General features: G+C 40.5%; 1 protein-coding gene across 1 annotated transcript in view; it reads right to left on the bottom strand.

The window, feature by feature from the left end:
* Window positions 1-15108: 15108 nt before the first annotated feature.
* MYZAP (myocardial zonula adherens protein) overlaps window positions 15109-18955 on the bottom strand; it is a 94059-nt gene continuing 90212 nt past the window's right edge. The window contains exon 13 of the mRNA XM_005559641.4: window positions 15109-16069. Coding sequence (XP_005559698.2) covers window positions 15973-16069 — 97 coding nt within the window. The 3' untranslated portion in view covers window positions 15109-15972. The remainder of the gene's footprint in view (window positions 16070-18955) is intronic.

The following is an 18955-nucleotide window of genomic DNA, read 5'->3' as shown; positions in this document are numbered from 1 at the left end:
GCTGAGGTGGGTGGATTGCTTCAGTTCAGAAGTTCAAGACCAGCCTGGGCAACATAGCAAGACTCCATATCCAAGAAAAAAAGAAATAATAAAATCACAATGAGATATTAGTACATGCCTACCAGAAAGACTGAAAAGGATGTAGTAAAGACTGTAAAGGACGTAGAGCAATTAGAACTTTGATACACTGCTAATGGGAATGCAAAATAGTACAACCACTTTGGAAACCAGTTTGGCAGTTTCTTAAAATATACCATTTGACCCAGCCTTTCTTCTGCTAGGTTTTTACCTAAGAGAAACAGGTAAGTGAAACCATATATTAATACAAAGGCTTGCACGTAAGTGTCATTACAGCTTTATTTGTAATAGCCCAAAACTAGACACGATTCATTAGTAGGTAAGTGGATAAACACGTTGTAGTTTGTCCATATAATCGAATACTCTGGTACATGCAACAACTCTGATGAATCTCAATTATACTGAGAAAGAGGCCAGGAAAAAAGTACACACTGTATGACTCCATTTATATAAAATTGGAAAGTATACGAACTCATCTATAGTGACAGAAAGCAGATCAGTGATTATCTGATGTCGCTGGGTGGCAGGGAGAGGCTGGCAGGAAGGATGACAAAGGGGCATGAGGAAACATTTGGGAGTGACAGGGATGCTCAGTACCTTAATTGTGCTGATGGTTATATGGGTGTATTCATCTGCTAAGTCAAAACTTACTTATTCTAGAGGTAAAAAGAGAAAATTAAAAAAAAAAATCTTACTGCACGGTATACATTAAATATGTCAAGTGTATAGCATGTCAGTTATACTCCAATAAAGCAGTTAAAAGCTCCCCCAGCTTCCACCTGCCTTCTTTTTTCAGAGATACGCTTCCTAAAAGAATTGTCCACATTCTCTGACTCCATTTCTTCACCATCTTGCAAGCACCATGGATCCCTTCATTGCTGTCAGATTCAAGGAATGTGTCTTAGTCTTTCCCCTTCTCACAGCCTCTGACCCTGTTGAGCACTTTCTCCTCCTTAAAACTCTCTCTTACCATAAATTCCAAGGTACCAATCTCTCCAGGCTTTTAAGCACAGAAGTCTTTTGGGGTTTTGCTCTGGGACTAGAATTAGAGTCAGGTAGAGGCCTTACCACCTGAATGTCTCAAAGTTTTCTCAGTCTCAACCTGTCCAAAACTGAATTTGCATTTCCCTCCTTCAACCCACTCTTCCTCTCTTAAATTCTGACTTACTTTTTTTCTCTTTCGAGACGGGTCTTGCTCTGTTGCACAGGCTGGAGTGCAGTGGTATGATGTCAGCACACTGCAACCTCAGCCTTCTCGGCTCAAACAATCCTCCCACCTCAGCCTCCCTCCCAAGTAGCTGGGACTACAGGTGTGTGCCACCACACCCAGCTAAATTTTTTTTAAATTTTTTTGTAAAGACAGGGTTTTGCCATGTTGCTGATGCTAGTCTTGAACTCTTGGGTTCAAGAGATCTGCCCGCCTTGGCCTCGCAAAGTGCTGAGATTGCAGGAATGAGCCACCATGCCCGGCCTTTTTTTCTTTAAGAAATTTAATTTTGCTTCCTTCACTTGGATTACTAATGTGGGAGACATTAGTGTCAATGTAGCAAAGACTGAAAGTGTTCAATTTCACACTTGTTGGGCCTCTCAGCATGAGAGATGGCCCGACCCCCACATGTGGATTGCTGGAGAATGAGGGAGTAGGGGTGTCATGGGGCAATGCAGAAGCATGTCCAGCCTCTATGCCTAGACTTGGCCACAGTGACAATGGGCCTAGTGGCGGGTATGCAGGCAGCGGAGTGATGATTAGTGGGGAGTTACTACCAAAAGGGAATTTAAAGGAGAGGATAGCCAGAGATTTGGACCAGATGAGGTCACTGGGAATAAAGATCACCAACAAGGGAGCATCATTCTTTTAGAAAAATGGAGACTTCATTGATGACCAGACTTTAGGGTTAGAGAGCTGACTGAGGAGGGGGGGAAGCTAGCTTTTGCTTTGCCCCTACTGTGTGCCTGGCCTTTTGATTACATTTTATTAATTTTATATAATTTTTGCAACAAATAGACCAATAGAACAGAATAGAGAACACCAAAATGGACCCATGCATATGTGGAAACTTGATTCAAGATTTAAGATTAGTGACGAACGAGTGAATTCTCATAAATGGTGCTAGAGAGATTGGTTGTATATATGGGAAAAAGTATTAATATTAATAGTTTCCTTCTTCCAATAGACATGAGGATTAATTCCAGAGGAATTAACAAACTACTATTAAAAACTGAAAAATAATGTTTACAGAAAAGTATTTTAATGATCACAAGTTTAGGAAGGATTTCTTAAGACACATTTTACAAACTTTACAGGAAATAATTTGCAAATTAACTATATTAAGGCAAAAACTTTTGTAGTACAAAAGGGTAAAGGCTATTATACATATAAACAGCAAGCTGGCATCCAGAATACAAAAACTCATACTTTACAAAAAACAATTCTTATACATCAATAAGCAAAACAAGTCAGCAGAAAAAAAAAAAGGAAAAATACAAATAGTTCACAGAAGAGGAAACTGGAAAAACTGGAAAACATGCTTTAAAAAAGGATCCTCAACTTCAGGGAAATGCAAAGTCAAAAAAATATTTAAAATTCCAAACTCTTTCTGATTGGAGAAGTAGGAGTGCATGTGTTACAGAGACTGAACTGACAGAAACACTTAGGAAAGATATGCAGTCACATCTAGTAAACTGGAAGACATGCCTACTCTGCAATCCAACACACAGCCTTTATGTACTAGCCTTCCTAAGGCAACTGTGTATGTACAAAAGAAGAGGTGTGTCAGAACATTCAATGCCACATTATTTATAGTGGTAGCAAAAATTGAAAACTACATCAATTAAAATGAAGGAACTAAATCTATAGATATCAACAAGGTTTAATCTCCAAAACTTAAGGTTAAGTGAAAAAAGCAAGTTGCAGAACAATACCATTTATTTTAAGATGAATAACATGCAAATGAATACTGTATATTTCTTTTCTTTGTCAGATTTATTGATATAGTTTACATGTAGTAAAGCCCCCCTTTTTAGTGTACAACTCTGCATTTGACAAATGCATACAGTTCTGCGATGACCACCATAATCATGATATAGAACAGTTCTATCATCCCCCCAAAATGTAGTCAGCCTCTCCACTGAACCCTTACCCCTGGCAACTACTGGTTTGTCTTCTGTCCTAGAGTTTTGCCTTTTCCAGAATGTCATGTAAGTAGAACCATACAGTAGCCTTTTGAATCTGGCTTCTTTCACTTAGCATAATGGTTTTGAGATTCATCTATGCCACTGCAGGTATCTGTAACCCAATCCTTTTTATTGCTAAGTAGTATTGTATTCTATGGGTATAGTATTCCATTGTATAAGTTTGTTTATACATTTAACAATTGAAGGGTATTTTAGTTGCTTTAAGTTATTGCTGATTATAAATCAAGTCACTATAAACCTTGTGTATAGGTTTTTGCATGAACATAAGCTTCCATTTTACTTGGGAGTGGCATAACTAGGTCATTGGTAAATGAATATTTCTAAGAATCTACCAAATTGTTTACAAAGTGTCTGTACCATTTTGCACTCCACCAGCAATGTCTCAGGGTTCCAGTTACTCAACATCTTCATTGACACTTCGTTTTTTTGTTCTTTCCTTTTTTTTTTTTTTTTTTTTTTTTTTTTTTTTTTTGAGGTATAGCCTTGCTCTGTCACTGAGTCTGGAGTGCAGTGGCATGATCCTGGCTCACTGCAACCTCCGCCTCCCAGATTTAAGCAATTCTCCTGCCTCAGCCTTCCGAGTAGCTAGGACTACAGGCATGCACCACCACCCCTGGCTAATTTTTTTGTATTTTTAGTAGAGACAGGGTTTTGCCATGTTGGTCAGGCCGGTCTTGAACTCCTGGCCTCAAGGGATCTGCCCGCCTCAGCCTCCCAAAGTCCTGGGATTACAGGCATGAGCCACTGCGCCCGGCCTGTTTTTGGTTTTGTTATGTTTTGTTTAATTTTAGCCACCAGCCTTCTTGCTCAAGTGCTCAGGCTGGGCTATTTAAGAAAGATTACAGAACTTGCACCAAACATTTTTTATGGTATCAATCATGTTTGTAAAGGAATGTGGAGAACGTTTTCTCCGTGAACAAGTGATATGATCCATGCGAGTTGAGGGGAGTTGGCTGGAAGAGAAGAGAGAGGAACCAAGGGTCATAAATAAGTATGAAGCAAATTCTATTTTCTTTCATGGTTTATCTTGGAATCATGCATTTGAGAATGGAACACACTGATTTTTTTCTCTTTTTTGAGACAGGGTCTCCCTGTCACTCACCCAGGCTGAAGTGCAGTGGCACAATCATAGCTCACTGCAGTCTCAAACTCCTAGGCTCAAAGGTCACTCTTGCTTCAACCTCCCAAGTAGCTGGGACTACTGGTGCACACAACCATACCCAGCTGATTTGTGTGTATGTGTGTGTAGAGAGATGGGGTCTGGCTATATTGCCCAGGGCTTGTCTGGAACTCCTGGGCTCATGTGATCCTCCCATCTTGGCCTCCCAAAGTTCTGTGATTACAGATGTAAGCCTCCATGCCCAGTCACATTCTGAATTTTTAAACAAACCAAAACAATGGTCATAGCTCATGAAAAATTACTTAGGAATGGTACACAGAGGACTTTATTGAACAATAATGACTGACATCTGTGTGTCATTTTACAAAACCATCCCTTCCAGCCAGTCCCCCAGACTGCTTTCTCACACTTTACAGGGCAGGAGACAAGAGCTAGGACTCCTGACTTGTTTGCCTAGGGGCTACATTCACCACACTACCCCGTGTATCCTTCAGTGCAGAGCTTCACAGAGAAATGACGGGAGCCTAGTTGGTGAGGGATGAGGAACCAAGGGAAAGAACAAGGAATTGGAATTGGGTATGAGAAAAACAGTGAAAAAAGGAAAGAGAAAGGAACTGGTAAAGAGGGAGATGAAAAAGTGGAAGGGGCAATAAAAGGAATCACGTTTCTCTGCAAAGAAATCAGAAATATAAAGCTCTAAACATAAGTCCTTAGGAATTCACAGATACATTTTTTGTTTCCCTTCCAGCTCTAAAATTCTATACTTCTACAAAATGCCACATTTCCCCTCTTTATATTTCACTGTGATCCCATGGCAACAAAAGATTTTCCTCCGCTACCCAAGGGTTTAGGCTGTAAAGTGCCTGCACTCCACACTAAAAGTAAATTCTTGCATTAGTTACCCAAGTTGTTTGAAATGACGAACCAAATTTTCAGCTCGTATCTCCCTTTTTATCAGCAAATAGTAATTTAAAGCCATTTGCCTGGGCTATGGTTCCCGGGTGACAGACTACAGCCTATTAAAATTAATCCTGACAGAAGATCCTTGCTGCTTTCTCCAACCCCATTTAGGCCATTGGTTTATGAACAGGATGAACAGACGGCCCATCCCAGAGGGCTTGAGGGAGGAAGCACGTTAAAATGGCTGCCTGCATCTTTGTTTGCTCAGCTGCCTGGAAAAACTAGGACTAAGGGAAATGGGATTAATCAAGGGGGCAGTTGCCCATGGGGGAAAAAAAAAATACAAAGACTGTGGTGAGAAAATCTCAGCCAAGTAAGGTTCAAGTTGGAGGAAAAGAACCCTTTTCTCTTAATACTGTCACATGGCTAAAGTGTTGTTTAGTGACAAATCTTCCATTTCAGGTCACCACTGTGTTTTATGATCTTGGTAGTGTGGGAAGACATAATTTTTAAAATTATTAAAAGTTTGGTACTCTGAAATTTCATGTAAGTTTACTTTTTAATAAGCAAATGTAATGAAGATTGCTGGTTAGATATGTGACCAACTGAATTGTAATTGAATAATAAAACTTTGTAAGATTTTTTAGTATGAAAAAACTCACAAACTGTGAAAACAAAATCCTTGAAGGAGCACATAATCTTTGACACAGACTATATAGACATTGTAGCTAAGCCCCCTCCTCTCAGTTTAAGACATAAAATCTTAAACAAGATTAAAAGTACCTTCCCCTCTCTTTGACTTATTTTCCTTCCCTTTGACACATCAAGTGAAATTCCACCAATAAGAAGATTATATGGTGAACAACTATCTTCCTTTGAGAAGACAAATGATCTATTAGTAATTTACATGTGAGTATTAATTAGTTCTAAAAGGCTTCCTCATAATAGCCTAGTTGAGGTGGTGACCTACACTCAAAGAGTGAAATTGGTTTAGAAGGGAAAGGGAGAAAATGGAGAGAATTTTGAGTAATCTGAGAAGAAGAACACACCAGAGAGACTATTACATCAGTGAGTTTAGGATAATAGGAAGACTCCAGAGTACTCATCTCCAGAATCTGGAGAGTATGTAGGGCAGGAAAGTAGGAGGATATCAAAGCTAAACTTTGCTTAGAATTGGTTCATATTCTATGCTGGAGGGCAGAGTGTCCTACACTTAAATGGGCCTCACTGAAGATTTTTCATAAAACATCCAGTGCATCATATAAGTCTGGCTATAAAAATTATTTAATTCATAAAATATCAGATAAACTATGTTTATACTTCCTTTGTGATTGAGGAAAAATAGTCTGCACATATATTTATGAGAAAACAGAAAAGGAGTGAGGGAGGTAATTTGCAAAGTCACTACAGGATGAGATTTCATAAGATCCTTTCAGGTTTCAACCTGAAAGGAGGTAGTTGTCTTTTTAGTGGATGGAAAGAACCAGTTTCTGCTACAGTGTGAGCATACCATGGCTCTCACTCTTTGAAGTCTGAGGTACATCAGAGGCTATGAAATAAATAAACCAGTGATCAGCAGCAGGCTAGAGTTAGAGAAAACCAGCTAACCCCTCTCCTCTCACTAGACCTGGCCAGAGTCAATGTCTGGTCACCTTTCATTTCCATCTTACCTGAGAAAGAACACAGCTCTGAGAATCATCGGCAGCAGGGAGCTGGAGAGGAGTAAGAGATGCCCATGAAATACATAGAAGAATTATTCAGGAAAAAAAAATCCTCAGCAATTTTCTTCCTGAAAATTGGGAGGAGAGAATAGTCAATCATAGTGTATAGGGCAATAAAGGTAATCCAGATGAGAGAATGAAGGTGGTGGTAGTAAAATTTGTCAACCCTCAACAATGTTTTTATGGGTCAGGGTTTGTGGATCACTAACTTTGTGGCAAGTCAGTTAACTCTTCTGAACCTCAGCTTCCTCCTGCTTAAAACGAGAGTATTGAACCAAAGTCCAAGATGCCTCTGAACACTTAAAAGTATATGATTCTAGTATGATGAATGATATAATACATTCTCTGGCAACATCTGCATCTATTTAAGCTCATAAATGTTGAGAAGAAATATTTGGTATGCAGTCAAACCAGGAGGCAAGTAGCTCCCTTTAAATAAATGCTCACCCAACACTGCTGGAGCTCCAGGCTTATCAGCCTTTGCTGGACTCCCATAGTTGTGCATGTCTTGCAGCCCTGGATAATGTTTCCCATCACCTAGAATTCTTGGACTTCATTTAATTTTTATATCTAATGGATGACAGCTCTGAGTAACTTAAAATTGTTTATAAGGTTAAAAAAGTGAAGTTGTCAAAATAGTAGAAGACGAGCAAACTGTTATGAATGATGTGGAAGGGCATCACCTCAAGCAGACTGAAGAAAGTTAGTATGAAGGAATAAATATCCTCTCCATAATATACAGCAAGAAAAACATTAGATAATGTAAGTCAGGGGTGGCAAATTGTCGGTCTTTGGCCACATTCAAACTACAGATGGGTGTGTTTGGCAGCACGGTGTTTTTCAGACTTAGGAATTTGAGTGACTTTAGGATAGGCATGTTCTTATAGCCCAGGGACGTATCCTCCCCTGCTCCCATCAGTTACTGGCCCCGTTATCCTACCCTTCTCACCTGCAGGCAAACTTCTTGGGTACCAGGGCATTTGAATTTGGGCACGGGAGGCAAGTGTAAATAAAACACTTAACCTGACTCTTTTATTTTCTGAGGCTACAATTAATACCATGGAAACTTCCTAGATTACTGGTAGAAGATATATACTTGTTACAGGAAAGTGTTCTTTACCTCTGAATCTCAAAGTTTTTATAAGGCCTTCTGTGTTTTAAGAATCCTCGCAAAAAATAAGAACTTTTACATTTAAAGCAATTTTAAAAAGAATCCTCAAAAATGGTTCTCAGATAATTCACGGAATTAATGTTCCTCCAGATTATAAACTTCATCAAGATTACAACTCTTTTTTTAGAATCAAGTGTAAAAATTGAATTTTATTTTTATTTCTACCTTAGTACCCTTCAATGAGGACTCAGTCCTTTTGGAGGAAATAATTCCTTTGTTTTATAGTCAGATGAATAGGTACTGTAGTCAAAGGATATAATCCTGTCATTGGGAACAATTCCTAAAGAATTGTTTGCAACCATCTCAAACATATAGGCATAGTTTTCGAAGCTTGATTAAACACTCTTACCTATTTTTAAAAAGCCATTTTAAAAAGATCAAATAAAATTATGAATCTTCATGATTATCAGAAAAATTAGCGTCTTTACAACTACATTTTATGCTCTAAATTTCATATTGGGGATTTTGTAACCAAAAAAAAGGATCAACTTAAGACAGCCCTATTTGCCCTTCCCTTTAACACCCCAAAAATGTTTACATAAATTTGTGGGCACCATAAAGATATTTTATTTTAAGGTTGGGCTACAAAGTGATCAGTTAAGTTTTTTTTTTTTTTTTTTTTTTTCAGTCTGAGTGTGTTTTGTTTAGGAGGTAGCAAGTTAAGAGGAAAGGGGAGAATTAAAATATTTGCAAGATGTCATTAATCTCCAGCAAGAGCCTAGAGTTGTTTTTTTCCCCCCACTTCATTTCAGAACTAATCCAGCTTTCTGTTATTTGGCTCAGAAAAGTCTTAAATCTGTAACAAGAGAGTAACTTCCTGTTCTCAAGAGTATGACTGCCAAAGAAAACATTTACAAGAAAAGTCCCAGGGCCAAAAAATTGCCTACTAATTATTTCTCAACCCCCCTCCTACCCCTAAATCAGGAAGGTGAATCCTGTAAACGCTCTATGTTAAAACTTGAAAAATTAAGAGAAAACCATCAAGAACTGTTTGCCATTTATTTATAATTTATTGCATTCAGATTATATCAAGTTTATGGCCCTTGGGCATAAATGAATGTTTCTTATGATATTTTGTTCGGAATCCCACAAAGCTTATACTATACCTTTTCTAAAATACACTATGGAGGTTTTTCCCAGTACCTTTCCAGCTAAGGAAGAGCAGAGCAGTCACTGACATCCAGGAGCCAGTCTAGTGCTCCCAACTTGGGCTGCAGTGTTGCTAGGAGCTGGCCTGACACAGCAGGGGCTTGATGTTATCCTTGGTGACCTGTCTATTCAATGCAGTCCCAAGGAAAATCCCAATAGCCCTTTTGTAGAACTTGACAGACTGTAAAATTCGTATAGAAATGCAAAGGACCTAGAATAGCCCAATCAACTTAGAAAAACATAATTAGAGAGCCTATGCTACCTGACTTTATGGCAAATGATAAAGCTATAGCAAACAAGACAGCATAGTATTAGTGTCAAGATAAGCAACTAGATCAATGTACCAGTATAGAGAGTATAGAAATAGATTTATGCATATATGACCAGTGGAAAATGGGTAGTCTTTTCAATAAATAGTGCTAAAACAATTAGATATCCTCATGCAAAAAGAAAAAGCAACTATATTTTTCACACCATGTATTAGTTATCTAATCCTGCCTAATGAATTACCCCAAGGTTTAGCAGCACTTGCCTTCTGGTCTCTTTGCTTCTGTTCCCTCTTTTTTAGAAACTCATCTTTAGTCTCCCTTTTAGGCCTTTCCTTCCCTGACGAAGTAAAATAAATTATTCTTAAATTCACATCTAAAGAAAAGGAGATAACAGTTTATTTAACTGCCTGTTTATCCAGTGGCATTTACCCCCTCCTATTTGTCTTCTGCACAATCCCATTCACTAGCATTCATTAAGTCTCTATGTCCAATAAGAAGAAATCTTTGGGTTTGCAAATATTCTTGGTGCCAATACTGGTTTCCCAATAATTATTAGTAATAGTAGCAGGAGTCAATTATTGGCATGTCTCTGATGCACTGCTAGGAAATTTGTCAACGCTATCCCGTGATCTGTGCAGCAAGCCTGGGTGGGCAATGCAGTTCCATTTAATTCATTACAAATCTGCATCCTGGGCACAGAGCCTCAGAGTGCTGCAGTGACCTGACCAAGGAGGTATTGTGATTTAATGGCAGACCTGGGACTGACTCCAGGCCTCCCACCTGTGTTCTGAAATCAGACAGGTCTGGGTGGTTTCAGACAATTTTCACATATTTTTGAGTTTCAATTTCCTTATCCATGAAATGGTGGTAATAACATCTTCCAGGCAGGACTGTTATAAAGACTCTGTGTATGTGTGCTGCATCCAGCTCAGTAACTCCTGGTATCCTTTACTTCCCCCAAGCCGAGGCTTTTTTCTGGAATACTCCTCATTTGTAGATTTCTTCATGCTTATCAAGATTCACAATGGGTTCCCTCCAAATGACTAGTGTACCCTTTATGGGACACTGTCCCTGAGGAGTTTATGTCACTGGAGAGATAATAAATGGACACGAAGACTGGTCATGAGATGTAAGAATAAAGAAGGGGCTGAAAATAAGTTCCTCTGTGATTCAGACATGGGAACGATCAGGAGGGCCTGGACTCACTGGAAAAGATTTTGGAGAGAGCAAGGGTCTCGAGGCGCATGTCTTTGTCTTCCAAGCACCTGGCATGTGCTGGGTGAACTGAACTGGCCCTCTCAGTTTGGCTGTCAACAAGAGCACCGTGGCCCAGTGGGGCCTCAGCCAGGACCCATTCCTGTCACCCCCACTTCTTGCCCTGGTGACCACCCTAGAATTCCTGGAGCAGGCAGATGGCATTCACTGGGGAGAAGGTGGGTGCTCAGAGTGGACACATGGACCAGCTCAGGGTTCAGCCTTGGTTGGTGCACCCTCCAACCACTTCGCAAATGTTGATCCTCTGTCCCAGGCTATCCCTGAAATAGGGGGCATGCCCCACTCAGAGTCACACCACATCTTAGGCATGTGGCCTGAGTGACAGACTCTTGATGCTGGCTCACTAAGCAGCAGGACTTCTCTGATTCCTGGATCCTGAGGGACACTTGCTCCTTCCGAGTTCATCCTGTTTCCTATGGGCTGCCCAGGCACTCTCTGGGCCTTAGGGAACCTCCAGGCCCACAGCTCACACCTGCATGTCCCTGAGTTCTGATATCCACAGGCAATATGCTGAAGGAACTTTGTTCATCGCCTGTTTTGGGGGCAGGTCTCCCTAAAGAAAGCAATGTTATACACTCTGTTTCTCATTCCTCATGTTGGCAAAAGGGTCAGGAAGTCACATTCTCAGCCTGTTAGTGAGAATTTCAATGGATTCAAATTTCCATAGGCCATATCAGGCCATATGCATCAAAAGACTTAAAATGTGCATGCCTTTTGACCAGACAATTCCTCTAGGAATTGATCTGGAGAAAATAATCAGGCAAGTGTGCAAAAACGTGTGCACAAGATGGTTCATCAGAGGACTGCTGAAGAAAAGTAAAGACAACATCCAAAATTCCAACACTAAGGGATAGGTCAAATAAATTATGGCACATCAAAAAATGGAATCCAATTACCTATAAGAAGCAATGGTGTAGATTATATATATAGTATATGTATGCTTTTTGCTTACTTTATGTATATGTGTATATTTCTATATATAATACATATATATACTTTTTGCTTACTTTGTATGTATATATAAAGTAAGCAAACTTACTATATATAAAGTATATATATAAAGTAAGCAAACTTACTATATATATATAAACTATATAAAGTGTGTGTATATATATATATTTATATATATCAAGTAAGCAAAAAGTAACTACAAAAGTATGTAATGATAATAGGTAGCATCTATTAAGTACTTATGTGCCAAGCACTATTCTAAGAACCATGCAGGCATTAACTCATTTACTCTTCACACCAACCCCATTAGGAAAGAACTCTCCCAGTTCCAATTTTACATCCCTCAGACAGGTTTGTGACTTACCCATGTGCACACCAGTGATTCAGCTCAGGTAGTTGACTTGAGTGTTCCCATGTTCTTAAAAATCACACGATTCTGCTTCTCAGTATAGGGTCCTATTTGTTTTAAAAACAAAGTAAGTGGGGTGTGTGTGTGTCTGTTTTAAAAGTCTGGAAGGACTGGAATGAAAATATTAATTGGAAGCATTATTATAGGATGTTGTTTTTATTTTTTTAAAACCCTTTACATACACTGCTGCTTTCCATTTCAGTGAGATAAATTTACTATGAAATGTTAGAGTTCATTCTCCCAATTTTACATAATACCCTGCTCATGAAGAGGTTGATGAATGTCAGTCCTTTAGACGGAAGGTTGAGGGGCACTAGAGTTAATGTTGACAAAGGATCTGGAAGGATTATCTCTTTCAGTTTCTTTCAGTTTCAGTCTGTACAATTTAGGAAATCTCTATAATAGTCTTCTTGAGTAGTTCAAATCATGTTTAGAATTTTCCATATGTTGAAGATATATTTTAAAATACAAAGGCCCAAGCTGTAGAATGGTCCCTGGAATTCTTGGCATCACACTACCTGACTTCAAACTATACTACAAGGCTACAGTAACCAAAACAACATGGTACTGGTACCAAAACAGAGATATAGACCAACGGAACAGAACAGAGCCCTCAAATAATACCACACATCTACAGCCATCTGATCTTTGACAAACCTGACAAAAACAAGAAATGGGGAAAGGATTCCCTATTTAATAAATGGTGCTGGGAAAATTGGTAGCCGTAAGTAGAAAGCTGAAACTGGATCCTTTCCTTACTCCTTATATGAAAATTAATTCAAGATGGATTAGAGACTTAAATGTTAGACCTAAAACCATAAAAACCCTAGAAGAAAACCTAGAAATACCATTCAGGACATAGGCATGGGCAAGGACTTCATGTCTAAAACACCAAAAGCAATGGCAACAAAAGCCAAAATTGACAAATGGGATCTAATTAAACTAAAGAGCTTCTCCACAGCCAAAGAAACTACCATCAGAGTAAATAGACAACCTACAGAATGGGAGAAAATTTTTGCAATCTACTCATCTGACAAAGGGCTAATATCCAGAACCTATAAAGAACTCAATCCAATTTACAAGAAAAAAACAAACAATCCCATCAAAAAGTGGGCAAAGGATATGAACAGATACTTCTCAAAAGAAGACATTCATACAGCCAACAGACACATGAAAAAATGCTCATCATCACTCGCCATCAGAGAAATGCAAATCAAAACTACAATGAGATACCATCTCACACCAATTAGAATGGCAATCATTAAAAAATCAGGAAACAACAGGTGCTGGAGAGGATGTGGAGAAATAGGAACACTTTTACACTGTTGGTGGGACTGTAAACTAGTTCAACCATTGTGGAAAACAGTGTGGAGATTCCTCAAGGATCTAGAACTAGAAATACCATTTGACCCAGTCATCCCATTACTGGGGATATACCCAAAGGATTATAAGTCATGCTGCTATAAAGACACATGCACACGTATGTTTATTGCAGCACTATTCACAATAGCAAAGACTTGAAATCAACCCAAATGTCCATCCCTGACAGACTGGATTAAGAAAATGTGGCACATATACACCATGGAATACTATGCAGCCATAAAAAAGGATGAGTTCGTGTCCTTTGTAGGGACATGGATGTAGCTGGAAACCATCATTCTCAGCAAACTATCTCAAGAACAGAAAGCCAAATATCACATATTCTCACTCATAGGTGGGAATTGAACAATGAGATCACTTGGACACAGGAAGGGGAACATCACACACCGGGTCCTATTGTGGGGAGGGGGTAGTGGGGAGGGATAGCATTAGGTGATATACCTAATGTAAATGACGAGTTAATGGGTACAGCACACCAACATGGCAGGTGTATACATATGTAACAAACCTGCACATTGTGCACATGTACCCTAGAACTTAAAGTATAATAATAAAAAAATAAATAAAATTACATTTTTCTTTTCCTTGCTTGTTGTAAGAGAGAGAGAAAGAAGTGAATGTGGAAGTGTTGGCAGAGTAGTTTTCATTTCTACCTTGGTCTCATTAAAATTGACATTTTTAAGTCACTGCATTTCACTTAGAAACTGCTTCCAGACCAGTTTCTCCAGGGGGATGGGCTTCCAGGACCCTCTGCCTCTCTCTGAGTCCAGCTTCCATATCTCCTGTCCTAAGGACAGCTTTTTCCCTAAGTGCTCCTCTTTGGTGGCTGCCATAGAGCATGGATTTTTGCTGCTAGAATAGCTCCAGTGGTGAGACTCAACCAGCAGTCAGCAGTGCTCTAAAACCTCCAAAATGACAGCAATCACTGCCTACGTGCCTGGCAGTGCCCAGTCCCTATGTGGGAATGACCTCGTGGCACTCATATCAGCCTATCAAGTAGGTGTGATGATCCCAGGTTTTTAAAGGATGAAACGAATATTCAGAGAGCTTTGATGACTCGCCCAAGGTCCCACAGACATTGTTTAAATAGAAATTTGGCTCCCAAATGCACATTTTCCTCTTAGCATGGTTCTGACTCACAGTGATTTATCTGAGTTGCTTTGCTTTCCTACTTTTTTATTTCTTTGGTTTTTTGGAAGTGGAGACAGTAAGGGGTGAGAGATTTGAGGAAAGGTTTAAAAGTAAAATCCATTTGTGTACTTTGTGATCATTAATGTATCTTGCTTTTTCCACATGGTGTATTAACTAAATTTCAGGAATTAAAAAGACAGAGAGGCCCCCTGACTCACAGAGTCAATCTTATGGCTTACAGATGCTTCTGTGGATTGTACTGTCTGGAAGATCATGTGATCTGACTTTGACACTCATTCCAGAGCCTGATCTGCTCTCTGCCCCTTCTACATGGTCATGGATGAAACACAGAGACAACATTAGTAGAAAATATATGGTATTTATTAAACATATGTGACATAGGTTATAATATCAAAGTACAGCATGCATGAACAGATTATTCATTCGTTTAACAAAAACACCAATTGATACTGAAAACGTTTAATGATTAAATTTCCATGACATATAAAATTCTCTTTAAGTTAAAGTGAGAAAGAAAAAAAAAATCACAAGTTGAATAAATACAGTGATTTCAGCTGGTCCAATGAAAGCATAAGGCACAAATTAAACCAAGGGACTAGCGCATTGGCATGAAGCTCGTCTGGCCCACACAAGTCTCTAACTGCGGCTCCCATGACCCTGCACAGATGCTTGGGACCAAGAGGAAAGAGCACCTGCAGCCTGGGAACCCTCCCTTCCAGGTTCAAGTTTGGCTGGGTGCCCATGCTCCTTGTGGACAGGCCTCTCTGTACCAGAGAAACGCTGCCTCTAATACTTTTATGGGTAATCAAGACCTTCATGCTCTATCAAACGATCCTGGCATGAATAACATGAAACTTCAAATTAATGTCCTTTTCCCTCCCAACCGAAGTCTAGCAAATAAAATACATTGTGAGGGAATCCTCCTGATAGGATTTCAGTATCTACAAAGAAAAGAAATGATGGCGCAGTACAGCAGGGTATGCCGGGTGGGTGTCTGAAACGTGACCTTGTATATCCCTCTCTTACCTGCCCACTCCACCTTCACTTTCCTTCCTGTCTTAGAAGTGGATCAGAGCCTCAGCGATTTCCATTTCGGCTTACACTGTGTATAGGGGAAACAAGAGTCACCCTTCCCAAAGGATTTCAAGCCACAGGGTTCCAGAGCCTTTGTCCACCTATAAAAAGTGTGCGCCTCTGAGTGCCTAAGTCAGAGTTTTCTTCATGGTTAACTCCAGGACTCTTGTGTATGGGGTGTAGTTCCTAGAAGGCATCACAATTTCACGAGTCCTGCCTGTTTGACTGAGAAATGAGAAAAGGCAGGTCAGGAAAACGAAACAAACCCCCCTATATGCTTCACATGTTAAGACAACTCTAGAAAATGGTGTTTACGCATATAAAAATAAAAAGACGATAATGCAGCTTAATATTTCATTTAAATATTACAAACGGGCCCTGCAATGGACTTAACGTTTATGTTTTCCCAAATTCATATGTTGAAATCCTAACCCCTAAGGTGATGTATTAGGAGATGGGGTCTTTGAAGGTGATTAGGTCATGAGGGTGGAGCCCTCATGAATGGGATTAGTGGCCTTATAAGAGAGGCCCCAGGACCAGCGTCATGACTCACACCTGTAATCCCAGCACTTTGGAAGGCTGAGGCAGGCAGATCACCTGAAGTTGGGAGTTCGTGACCAGCCTGACCAACATGGAGAAACCCCGTCTCTACTAAAAATACAAAATTAGCCAGGCGTGGTGGCGCATGCCTGTAATCCCAGCTACTCAGGAGGTTGAGCAGGAGAATCGCTTGAACCCAGGAGGCAGAGGTTGTGATGAGCCGAGTTCATGCCATTGCACTCCAGCCTGGGCAACAAAAGCGAAACTCCGTCTCAAAAAAAAAAAAAAAAAAAAAAAGAGGCCCCAGAAATATTCATCATCCCTTCTGCTATGTGAGGACATAGCAAGAAGACACTATCCATGAACCAGAAAGCAAGCCCTCGCCAGAAACTGGATCTGCTGGCACCTTGGTCTTAGATATCCCAGCCTTCAGAACTGTGAGAAATACATTTCTATTGCTTATAAGCTAACTAGTTTCTGGTACTTTCTTATGGCAGCCTGAACAGACTATGACAGGTTAAAAATAAAAAAGTTATTTTTAGCAACCTGTAAAGGTTGTACTAGGCATCCATGGTTCAGAAAAATATGAAACATGCATTCAAGGGACTTGTCACCTGGTGGGAAAGATATAACATAAAAAATTTTCATGTACTGTGTTAGGAACTATAACAGAGATGTAACAGCTGTGCTGGGCATTCTTCTTTTGCCATCCAGCCCTACTCTCCCCCTTCTCCACCCTACTCTGTGGCCTGGAAAGGTGAGCATCAAGGGGTTCCCTTGCCCTTCAAATTCAGTTCCTTTTGGCCTACTGCAAGGTGGTAGCAGGGGATCAGGGAATGAGAGGACAAAGAGGTCAGGACATTTGTCCCTTCCCAGCCAGGCTGCAGGTTGGTAGTTGGCAGCATCCCTCTACCAGGGTCCCTAGCTATAGCTCCCCAACTTGTTCTCGTCCCCTGCCTTTCTCCCCTGCCTCCCCAGGCAAAGGTGGTAACAGCTTCCACTGTCGCTAGCTCCAAAGCTTGCCACTGTCCCTTGTTTATTTCCCTTAATGTTGCCCAAACATCCACAACAGTCCCTTCATTTAACTCTCAAGCCTCCCTTCCCGCCATGACCTGAACAAAATAAGCATGAAGACATGATGGGAAAATTGAGGGCAGAACAATTTAGAACCACCAGGAAATTCACATCTGGAAATTCACACAAAGAAGGTGAATCTTGAAGGATGCCTAGCATTCACCAAGTGGGCAAAGCAGGGATGGGAACTCCAGGAAGAAGGGGCAGTATGTGCAAGGCAGAGATGGGTGAGCACACAGTTTGCGGATGCGGAACTGCAAACCATGTGCTCCTTTGGAACGACTGGAACAAAGAGTTCACAATGCGGGAGAGTGGCAGAAGATGAGGCCTGCTGGAGAAGGGTCCCATGTCCCTGGCTAAGAGTTCAGAAGGGGCCAGGGAACTACAGCACGTTTTTAAGGAGGGCCATGGTCTGCTCATATTTTTATTCTAGCAAGATTCCTCTGGTACTATTGAGGGTTGACTAGGGAAGGATTATTCTGAAGGCAGGTCAGTTAGAAAATTCTTGTTCAGGAGGTGAAAGAGAGATCACGACAGCTTGAATTCTGACAGAAGCACTGGATGGGAAGTGGCAGGGAGATTTTAGGGAGATATTTGGGAGTTACAGTTAACAGGATTGGGTGACTAAGACATCCCATTTCTTTTTAATCCTGGACACGTAACTACATTTCCCAGCTTCTCTTGCCATTAGGTGGGCCTTGTGACTAAACAGGCAGAAATGACTTCTACTACTTCCATGTTTAACCCATAAAAATCTTCTACGTAAATCCCCCACGCTCTCTCTCTTCCCTTTTATATACAGCATACAGTTGGAGAATCCAGGAGGACTCCTAAGTGCAGGCAGGGTCGCTAGATGGAGGAATTCCTGCGTTCCTGAAAGACTGTGTGGAGTGAAACCTATACCAAACTGCCTTAAATTGTGACATAGGAAATTAATCTTTACCGTGCTAAGCCACCGAGACCTATGGGTTCTTTCACACAGCTACGTTCTTTATCCCAACCAACGCAATGACAAAATGTGTACATGAAGCCTAGGAGTCGAATCCCTTTCCCCTAACTTCCCACATCCAGTCATTCACCCGGTGATAGAGGATGTATTAAAAGCATGGCAGGGGGTGTATTTTAAACTTTGCATGTCTCCCCCAAAGAGATTCTCCGTGTTCTCCACCCAATCCCCATACACACCTATTATGGAGGCCTCTGACACCTCCATAGCTTTTTTTTTTTTTTTTTTTTGGAGACCAAATCTCTCTCTCTTGCCCAGGCTGGAGTGCAGTGGCATGATCTCAGCTCATTGCAACCTCTGCCTCCCAGGCTCAAGCAATTATCCTGCCTCAGCCTCCCATGTAGCTGGGATGACAGGCGCGTGCCACCACCACCTGGATAATTTTTGTATTTTTAGTAGAGACGGAGTTTCACCATGTTGGCCAGGCTGGTCTTGAACTCCTGACCTCAAATGATCCACCCAACTCAGCCTCCCAAAGTGCTGGGATTACA

The sequence above is a fragment of the Macaca fascicularis genome, chromosome 7, assembly GCF_037993035.2.
Source record: "Macaca fascicularis isolate 582-1 chromosome 7, T2T-MFA8v1.1".
Classification (NCBI taxonomy): Eukaryota; Metazoa; Chordata; class Mammalia; order Primates; family Cercopithecidae; genus Macaca; species Macaca fascicularis.
The sequence above is the reverse complement of the archived record's forward strand: the minus strand, read 5'-3'. Positions and strand labels throughout refer to the sequence as shown.